Source organism: Notamacropus eugenii, chromosome 3 (assembly GCF_028372415.1).
Source record: "Notamacropus eugenii isolate mMacEug1 chromosome 3, mMacEug1.pri_v2, whole genome shotgun sequence".
NCBI lineage: Eukaryota > Metazoa > Chordata > Mammalia > Diprotodontia > Macropodidae > Notamacropus > Notamacropus eugenii.
The window spans coordinates 94,496,246-94,507,126 of record NC_092874.1 but is presented as its reverse complement, the minus strand read 5'-3'; the positions used below and the strand labels follow the sequence as shown (position 1 = coordinate 94,507,126).

Sequence of the window (10,881 nt, the reverse complement as noted above, 5' to 3'; positions counted from 1 at the left end):
CAAATGTCTACGGATTAAGCACCTCTGGAAAAAGTACTCTCTATATATTCATTACTAACACCTGGCCTTCTTGGGTGATAGGAAGGTGATCTGCAAACATAACAATTCAAGCTCCCCTTGTCACCAGGAAATTATCATTAGTTCCTTCCTCCGTGTCCAAATGAACAATGACTACTGAATCAAATGAAAAATCTTCTATGTCAAATGATCCCCTAACTTACTGGCAGAAAACATTTTGTATATGAAAGGCTAACAATCTTCAAAAAATTGTATTAGGAAGAAAAAAAGCCTATTCAGTATCATCTGAAAATGACAACCACAAAAATACTAATTAAATATGTAAAAATCAACTTTCTTGTTTTTATATATGAAGAAAATATGGCAAATATTATGTTAAAACAAACTAATAATTAAGCTTTAAGTTACTCATCCCAATTTTCTAAATTTTCTCAAATTATCCAGTTATCAACAGAAATTGTTATTCTTCTATAGTTTGCCACCAAACTATTCATCTAGCTGTCTGTGATGCCTTCCAGGACTTCGGTCAGGATAGGTTTGTCCTTCTTTCAGTTTCCTTTGTTCTTCCTAAATAGCCTCTTGGAAAATAAACCCAAACATTTCATAGAGGTCAAGAGTAGGAATTGAATTGGGTAGCTTTTATCTTTAATCACATCAAGCAACAAAGCATTTAAGGTTTGCAGCTATTTTATTTACAAGTATACATTTAACACAATGAAAGAAACACTGATATCCAAGCCTAGTTAAGAGTAGTGTAACAATATGTATCATTTTGATGATTACATTATTTTAACCAACAAACTACACTGAAAAATTAATGCCAGTAAAATTCTTGGTCATAATATTAAGAAATACAATATATAAATTGAAAATATGATTGCTTAAAATTTGAAAATGGAAGTGAAGCCATTTGGACGTAAGTCAGAGTTGAACATAATCTGAAGGGAAGGGGAAAAAAAAGCTCTGACTCAAGGTTAACAGAAGAAAAAAAGAAGCATAGTTTATCTTAAAGGATAATGGGCAGTTTGCTTCTTCAGGTAGACTATATTCCCAGTGTCCTCAGGTTTTACAGTGGAATTTACATTACTGAGCATGAAGACTTCCCTTGTGAAGCTGACCCATCAATTTTTTCTGCCTCCAAAATTATCCTCCTAAAAACATCAACAGCAGTCTGAAAAAGAGGAAAGCAGTGACTATTAATTTGAAGTAGAATTCTGATAAACATACATTTATTGCTTTCAGGTATATAGCCAAATTTAGTAGTTATTAGCTTACCGAAAAGTGAGCAAGGAGGCACATGGAAAAGCATAAAAATTAATAAAAATCAAGCATATATGCATAGCATGTATTTTGAAGCTCCAATTTTCTGAGTAAAATGTATTTCATAAATGATACAGATGAATGGATTTAAGTTGGTACTTTTGAATTTATGTATAGTGAAGGATGTTAGATTAACGTGAGTATCCAGATGGCTTTCTTTCTTTAAATCTTGATATGTGAATATTCCTTTAAAGAATCACCTAACATTCCATTACTGGAAAGGAAGCATTAATAATGAAGTGGACATACATTTTTCCATCTGAAATCTTTCAGCTGCTCAGTTTGCTTCATCTTTTCCTACTATGGTTAAAATGCTTGGCGAGAGTTGGCCTTTGTGTCCTCATCCATAAAATGAGGGGGCTGGGCTTGGTGATCTATAAGGTTCCTTGTAGCTCCAAACCTATGGTCATTCATTCAAAAACTTTGGTTTTCTTTAAGGATAGCTTTCAGAACTTAATTTTACTTACTTTTGAGTTAAATTAAAATGTCTCCTTTTCAATATTATAAATGGAACCACCACTGATAAATGGCCCACCACTTAACAATGTGGGCTTATGTTTAATATTGAAAAGAATTCAGAGATCATATCCGATTTCTCCATTTCTTCCTTTTTCAGGCAGGAGGACTGTGCTAAGGATCACAGGAGATCTAGAGCTGAAAGCAACTTTAGAAGCACGCTAGTTCACACCCTTAACTTCACAAATGAGGAACTGAAACCCACTGTGCTCAAATGATTTTCCCAAAGCCACACAGGAATCAAGTAGTAGAGCTAAGAGTTGAATTCAGGTCGTTTGACTTCAAATCTAATAATTTTTCCACTGTGTTAGTCTGCCTCAGAAAAAAGTCTTGTCTTCAATATCTTCAATAATGTATTTTTAAAGCTATATGGTCCATGAGCTCACAGTCCAATTTTAATTACTCATACTAAAAACCCATGATTTTACTACTCTTTTCAAAGAGGTCAAAAGTTCAATAGATGATGTTGGGTTTCAAAGGAATGGGATAAGAATACAAGTTGTTGATTCATTCAAGCCACTTAATCTTCAATTTTATAAAAATTATTTTCTCTAAGAAACTAATTCAATTATGAAAGGCCTGAGAGTTCAATGGATTCTATTACACATCTAACACATATGAAAGTGTAAAATGGTTATTTTAATGGCAGGTAAAGAGATACTCTAAACTTTCATCCACTTACATATTAAAGCAACACCTAATAATAAAGAATAACCAAACATACTTTTATTTAAAGAAAAACTGTGCTTAGAATACTAGTTTATTAATTATACTTATGGTTCCACTCTCTTCAAATGAGATATTTGTAAAGTAGTTAACACACAACCTGGCGCACAGTACACGCTCAGAAAATGCTTGTTCCCTTCCTTTCCCCTTCCAACCCAAAGTCTGTACTATTTTGTATTACACTGGAGATTTAAAGAAGATTGAACTACTTTGGGCCACCAGAACGGTATTTAGTTTGAGTCCGCAACTTGGACACAAGGACCAAAGCAAAAGAATCTCTATCAGGATGGAATTTTACATTCTATTCAGAGAGACAATATGTACACGGAAAAGCATATGCAAAATAACTACCAGGTAATGAGGTCGGGGGAAGGCACTACTGGCTGGGAAGAGGGGAGATCCGGAAAGGCTTATAAGAGGTGGTACTTACACTGAAGTCTGAAGGAAATTAGGAATTTGAAAACACACAGGTGTGCATTCCAAGCATGGGAAACAGACTGTCCAAAGATACAGAGACAGGAGAATGTAGTGTATGAGGAACAGAAAAAGGCCAGTTTGGCTGAACCAGAGAATACAAGAAGGGGAGTCACATATAGTAAGTAAGCTTAGAGAAGCAGATTTCTTGTGAAGGATGCAAAGTATATTAAAACAGGAGTTTGTTCCTACTAGGTGTCTTTGGGTGCAATGTGCTATTACATTAGCAGAAATAATGACTGAAAACAAAAGTTTTTCCTTTTTATTTCCTGCTCAAGGAATGTATCATTAAAGGTGTGAAAAAAACTTACAAATTCTTAATATAGGATGAAAACTGACTTATGATGATTATGATTTTATTTACAATAAAATCTGTAGTCAGTATGCTAAAAAACAAACAAAAAAAAAACACACACACCTGATTTTCTTTAGCAGAAGATTCCAAAAAAGCTGCATTCCAAGATTCTGCTAAAGCTTTCCCTTCTTCATAACTGATCACTCTAGATGGATAAAAAATAGAAGAGAGATAAGACAGTAAATAATAAAGATGTAATATCTGCCAATGAGTTATGGAGTCCAACATTATTTTAAAAAGCAGAACAGTTTTAATATTCATTCAGCACCATTAAGTTTAGGCATAAACTCTTACAATAGTTGGTAGTCAAAACTAATACATTAAGTCAAAGAGTTTTGTATTTTTACGTTTTAAACCTACATTTTAACACGGAACATTATTTATACAATATTATTTTCCAGCATATCCAAGGTAAATTTTCTTGTAAACACAATAAAAGGCAAAATTTCCAACTATTTTCCTGCAATAAAATTTTGTTTTACCAACATCTACAGACAGTCCACGATATTTTATTAGTTTAAGACAAAATTAAAGAACACAGCAATGTATGATCTGAACATTCTATTAAAGTGTTTATAAAAAAGAAAGGTATATTTAAAATTGTAATTGTATTTTGTGAATTTTTGTAATTTTTGGACCACTTTGTAAAATTTAATTTAGAATTTTACAAACACAACTATTACAAATAACAGTACAATTCCTTGACTTGAGAACAGAACGTACAAATGTTCGGGAAATTAGTATCTAACCTGCAATTCATAAAGCAATGTTAATTACATACCGTTCCATATGTAAGTCTTTCTTATTCCCGACCAACATAATAGGTATCCTATTTAAGAAAAAAAGAGAGCAAAATTTATCTTGAAAATACATACTACTTTAAAGATTTAACTTGAGACAGGATGAAATTTACTACTTACTGGACTTTCCCCACCATATCCAACAACTTGCCATGGATAACTTTAATCACTTCAAAACTACAAAATAAAAAAGACAAAAGTACATATTCATTTGATGAGGGCTGTGGTATTTTACAAGATATGTCATAAACTAGTTTACATTTTAAACTCCAAATCCATCCAAAAAACCAAAATCATTTGGAAACCACTTAAATGGAGATCTGTAACATTAACCTTGGAAAGTTCCCCACTCCCCAAACTTTGATATGTGCATGTTAAAATAAGGTAGGTAATCAAAAAATTCTGTTGCAAAACTTGAGAGAAGTAATTCATATAAGTTTAGGAAAAAGCAAAGCAGTGGTAGAACAAAAATTAACTTCCCACTCTTCCTTAAAGGTAACATGTGAAGTAAATTTTACATCTTCCCAAACAAAAGGCAAATATGACTGATGAGTCTGTTCAATGTTTTTTGAATACACAATCTAAAATTCCTGCAATAAATAAGCTCTGATGCAACTTGGGAGAACAACTGATTTTATTTCACCACACTATTGTTTGAGATTTCAGCCCAGTAGTAAAGGTACCACAGGAAAGATAACAGAACACTAACCAACATTATTTGATAATGTACAGGATTACTATTATTCATCCTGCGGCTTATAAGACTCCTTTTTGAAGCTCTACACTGTCTCTCTCCTAAGTTATATGGAGACATAAAATCCTATTGTAAAGTCCCAAAACTTATCTCATTGTTTTGGGGAAAGGAAGGGAAACTTTTAACAATTTAATAGACCTTACTTTGATATTTCAAATCAAAAGTTGCCTTAAAAAGAAGATATTTATGTACTAGGAGCCAAAAATAAAGCACCGATGATTTGTATTCCAAATTTCAAAAACCAGAACAGCAAATAAAGGCAAATAGTTCATAAGACAAAGACGCTAAACACAACAAAAGGAAACTAAAGGAGAAAATGATACAAATGATCATAGATGGCTATCTCCTATATACCACTCCTTCATTTTCTGGTGATTTCCTAAGAGGTAAAGCTATCTTTCCTTTGAGGAGTTCTACTCACAGCATACTAGGATACCCTTGGAACTGTCACAATAAGAAAATTACCACAAAATACCATTCTTTAGGAAACTAAGATTAGTTGTAAATAAGATTAGGTATTTTTTATTAGTTTGGTAAAGTCACTAAACTTATTCAGAAGTGCAGACTTCCTATTGCGAAAAACACCAAGAGATAAATGAAATACCACTGAATTCAATCAATCAACATTAATCTACTGGAAAGGATTTTGCAATTTTTGAACTAAGAATATATTAACACAGCAACTTTACTTTGCTTTTGATGTGGCTAAAGAAAGGCATGTATCTTTACAGAAAGGCTTTTTTGTTGTTCTGAAAATAGAGGTACCTACAGATCATTGCAAAAGAAATTAAATGAGGGAGTATAGCTTCAAAGATATAATTTAAAGAGTACTTGAACTAGGATCCAATCTTGCTTCTGACGCTAGCTATGTGTGCGTGACTGTGGGGTAAGACACTTCTCAAGGCCTCCGTTTCTTTATCTATAAAATGGGGCCAATAATACCGGAAAGTTCTTACCTCGCAAAGGCATGGTAAGGATAAACAGAGTGTTTGTGAAGTGTGTTGTAAGCCTCAATATAGACAACAACAATAATAGCAGCTGACACGTATCAGCTAGAGCCATAAACAGAATTCTGCAGTCAGGTGGCTCTCTGGGATCGTCAGCAAAGCATTTAACACCCCAGCTACAATTTCCTCATCTATAAAATGAAGGGGTTGGTTTTTCTGAGGTAGCTAGGTGGTACAGCAGGTAAGAAAGTTCTCAATTCCAAACTGCCTCCCAAAGTTGTTGCCTCCCTTAGTTGTGATCTTTTTCCAAATGTAAGTGATTATAAGCTTGATAAGGACACTTTGGAAGTTCTCTTACTCATGTTCCCTCCTTTTATTCCTTCCAAGAGAACAGCTGCTCAATAAATAGTTGCTAATTCATTATAAACTAGAATGGAAATAACATCTGGAAACAAGGTAGATAGTCCCATTTTTTAGTTTTTCCTAAACTTCCATTTTTGGGAAGGGTTCAAACCATGCCATTGCTCAGACTTAGCCACCATGCCTCCACGTTCAGGTTAATTCCTTCCTCTATGCCTTCCCCACCTGGTGTTGTCTTCCCTCCATCAAAAACAAGCACCTTGAGGGCAGGGGCCATTTTGGTTTTTGCTTATATTCATATCCCCAGAACTTATATATTGCCTGACATATAGAAAAAGCTCATAATACAACTCTGACTTCATCAAAGCAGTTGCCAAGCCCTACTGATTTCACCTTTGCAATACCTCTCAAATATGCCTCCCTTCTCTCTTCTGATGCTGTTACCACTCTAGTGTAGGCCCCTGATTTTCCTCGTGCCTGAATTACTGCAATAGCCTACTGGTTGGTATGGCTGCCTCAAGTCGCTCCAATGTATACATGAAATAATAAAAATAATTTTTCAAATCCCAGATTCAACCTTGTTACTTCCCTACTCAAACTCCAGTGCCTCCCTATTGCCTTGAGGATCAAAGACAAAATCTAGTTTGGTTCAAAGTCCTTCACAACCTCACCCTCTCCTACCTTTTTCAGTCCTCCCACCCCTTATTCCCTGACATGGACTCTTCCATCCAGTGACACTGGTCTCCTGGCTGTTCCATGAACAAGATCCTCCATCTCGAAGCTCTGGGCATTTTCTCTGGTTGTCTTCCATGCCTGGAATGTTCACCCTCTTCATCTCTGCCTTATGACTTCCCAACTAGAAGTCCCATCTTCTACAGGAAACCTTTCTCAATCCCTCTTAATTATAATGCCTTCTGTCAATTATTTCCCATTTATCCTGTATATAACTTGTTTGTACATGTTTGTTTTCTTTTTGTTTCCCCATCAGACACTGCAAGCTCCTTGAGGACTGGCACTGTCTTTCACACCTTTTTGTATACCCAGCATTTAGCACAGTGTTTGTACACAGGAGGCAGTTATTTATTGATCAACTGATAAATGTTTTTGAGTATTCTCTAACTTGTTTTTAACACAGAGGCATTGAGAAACCAAGTACAATCTTAATAAACAAATGAGAAACTAAATGATATGAAGAAGATATACCCAATATACAAATAAACCTTAGTTACTGTTTTAATGTTAAATTGTTTTAAAAAATGAACCATAAGATCTTCTAAAATACAAAGTGTTGAAATTCACTTAAATAGCGATTTAATTTTCAAAAGGTAAAACTGACAATGTTTAGGAAATAACTATGTAAAGCCAGATGTGTATTTAATTTTTTTCTTAAGTTAACAAGCACCTGGGCATCAAATGTAATAGAAGACAGCATTTCTTTTTAACTCCTGAATATGGGAAGGATAAGACCAAACTGCCCTAAATTTTAAAACATTTTCAACAGATTTTAAAACATTTTACTTTACAATAAAGAGTATTTTGTTGTTACAATGGCAAATTTACTACTTTCAAGTGCCTAAGAATGTAATTCTGGCCAATTTTTCCTAAAACAGACGACCCAGAAATGCAAATTCAAGAGGACTATGACATTTCACAGTCATCAAATTGGTAAAGATGATACAAGAGGAGGAAAGTCAGTGGTGGAAAGGCACAGTATAGTTAAGGCATATACTATTGATGAAGGTGTTATCTGCTCCAACCTTCCAGAAAAACACTTGGGTTTAGATTATAGATCTCTACAAGAAAGACAAAGGTAGAAATAAAGATTCCTTATATACTAAAATATTTATATCAAAGTACCATCAAAATCAGGACAACCTGGGCTCAAGTCCTGACTCTGAGAACCTAGTCAACACACTTCAGTACTCCAGGAAACAATAAGATCATAAGGGATAAAGTAGTGTCCATTTGCACTGGCAAGGGGAGCTTCCTCACAAATTCCCTACACAAAGAAAATCACAGATCCAGGAAAATAAATAAGAAAAGCTAATAAATAAATGTATTAGCAATACTTTTTGTGGTAAGAAAAAACCCTGAAAGTTGCTCATTAACTAGACGAGTTATGGTATGTAAATAAAACGGAATACTATTGGCTTCATAAAAGGTGACAAATATGCTTAGGTAAGTGGCCTACTATGTGTTAGGTGCTGTGTTGGGGAGATATAAACACAAAAATGAAACCATCTTTTGAAAAAAACTTACACAGAAAACTGGTGTCAACTCATGTGAATCAAAGGCAGGGCCAGAAAAAGAATATAAAACTACAATAATGTAAATGATAACACTACAAGGCAAATGAACTCGAGATGAATGGTAATGATCCATTTCAGAGAAAAGATGAAGCAAGCTCCACTTCTCTTCAGAAAACTGGGGGACTACTAGTATGAGATATAAGAAATGGCTGCTTTGTTGACTTTTCTTTAATGAAAGAAAATAAGTTAAATAGGGAGCATTTTATAGGGGGAAGGGGACCTAGTACATGAAGAAATCATGGATGTTAAAAAAAAACATCATCAAACAAAGGGAATGAATAAAATTTTGAAAAGAACAAGTTGTAAAATAACTCAAAGTTTATATTTTTTGTGCAATAGTTTGTTTTGTTTGGTTATTTGTTCCTGCTGATGTTTGCTAAACTGAAAAAAAAAAAGGCACAAAAAAAAAAAACACCTGACCTATCCTCACAGATTCCTCTTCTGATGCTTTAAAACATGGAGGTGATCCTAAGCCAATCTGATTATGCTGGGAAGGCTTCTGGCAACAGATTATTTTCCAAGGACCAGCCTAACTACATATGGAGATGAATTATTGTTATTTTTTTGGAGATGAATTCTTCGGCTACAGAAAGCTATACATGAATCAAGACAACCCTGTGTGATCAATACTCTTCAACTATGCCAAAGCCTTGAAAACCACACAGAAGCTCTAAGACTACATTATGAATACTTTCAAGAATTCAGAAGGCACTGCCATGGCAAGCACTAAATAGCAAAACAAAAAACTAAATTTATTATATTTTAACGGTCTGGAAATAACAAGAGCCTGACATGGTATTTCTGAACTGGCTATCTGTGTTTAGTAAAGTCAGCAGCTTGCTAGAGCAAAGATAAAAATTAAACAAAGACAGAAGAATAGATGTGAAAGACATGGAATATATTTAAAACAATTGTACTCTGATCTATTTAAATGAATTAGTAACACCAATTAGAGCAATTTCATCAATGTTTTACTGTTTTAGAAGTTTTACCAATATATGTCAATTGTCATAATAGAGACCCAAAGACTGTATAAATGTTATGTCAGGAAGTACTTTCCCAGCAGAGAAAGACAGCAAGGGAAAGACATGTTTAGCATATAAACTCCCTTGTGAAGTATTACAGAGAAATATGGAATATCATTAAGTAATAACACTTCAAAAACCAAAAGTAGGAGAGAAAACTTGGTTTAAAATAAGCTTGGTGAGAGACACAATCAAGTCTGCCAAGGACATTTAAGAATGAAATGGGAAAATACCAATGACAAAAGAGGAAAGATTTTTCTAGTGTACACTTTTTTCACCAAAGACAACTGAGCAGTCACATTCGGACTTGAGCATTCAGTTCAGCAGCTTGGTCACTGTCGAGGAAGTGCCCCTATCATGCTGCAACAGCACAGGCTTTGGCAAGTCCTACCAGGTAGCAAAGACTGAATATGAGCTTCTTTGTATCTCTAACGCTTAGCACAGTGCCTGGAAAACTTAAGTACTTGCTGACTAAAGACAAGCCTGGCTAACTTTGAAAGGGCTCCTCCCTTTGACCACAGAGTGACGAAATTTTTAGCATTTTGGTCTTTAAGAGTTGCTAAATTATAGAAGAGGTATGCTCTTCCTATCAGTGGAGGAAATACCTACCACAGTGAAATCAGAGATTCTTTGAGTGTTGGAGTATCTTCATTTGTCACATTATATTTGAAATTAAGTACCAGAGAATGAGATGTTGAAGGTGGATGGCTTTTATAGCATTCCTGTTTGATTGTTTAAAGTATACCATTCTGGCATGACTGTCTCATTTCACAAAATAATGTTCAATGGTATGATTCAGGTTGAGAATAATTTCAACCAATTTCTTTGAGTCATGCAAAAAGATCACAGGCTGACAACTTAGAAACATTCCCACAGAGAGTCTTTTAGAAACTCACAAGTAATCTTCAGACCTACTTTATACAGATAAAGTAATAATAATACCACCTGCTCTTTCTTGGAGTCCGTGATATTTTGCTATTTAATTTAATTTTGCCCACAAAGTCTCAAAATTATACAGACAAAAAAAAAATCTTAAAAAAACTGTAACCATTTTGTTGATGGAGAAACAGGAATAGAGCTTGCCTATCCAAGACAGCACTAAAGTCTGTGACAGACAGTTCTCAAATCCACAGCTATACTTGCTATTAAGCCCCACTGCTATTACTTTCCCCAGGTTATTGCCTATCTGTGTTTTTAAATCTACTGTTGCTCAATTTCTTAAGGTTTCCCAGAAACAAAAAAATACAACAATTTTCAGCTTACCCTTCCATAAGAGG

At 34.4% G+C, this 10,881-nt stretch overlaps 1 protein-coding gene across 1 annotated transcript in view; it reads right to left on the bottom strand.

Moving 5' to 3' along the window:
* Positions 1-687: 687 nt before the first annotated feature.
* RHEB (Ras homolog, mTORC1 binding) overlaps positions 688-10,881 on the bottom strand; it is a 61,682-nt gene continuing 51,488 nt past the window's right edge. Inside the window, exons 5-8 of the mRNA XM_072652178.1 lie at positions 4,330-4,386; positions 4,191-4,238; positions 3,473-3,554; positions 688-1,189 (exon numbers count right to left, since the gene is read on the bottom strand). Coding sequence (XP_072508279.1) covers positions 1,097-1,189; positions 3,473-3,554; positions 4,191-4,238; positions 4,330-4,386 — 280 coding nt within the window. The 3' untranslated portion in view covers positions 688-1,096. The remainder of the gene's footprint in view (positions 1,190-3,472; positions 3,555-4,190; positions 4,239-4,329; positions 4,387-10,881) is intronic.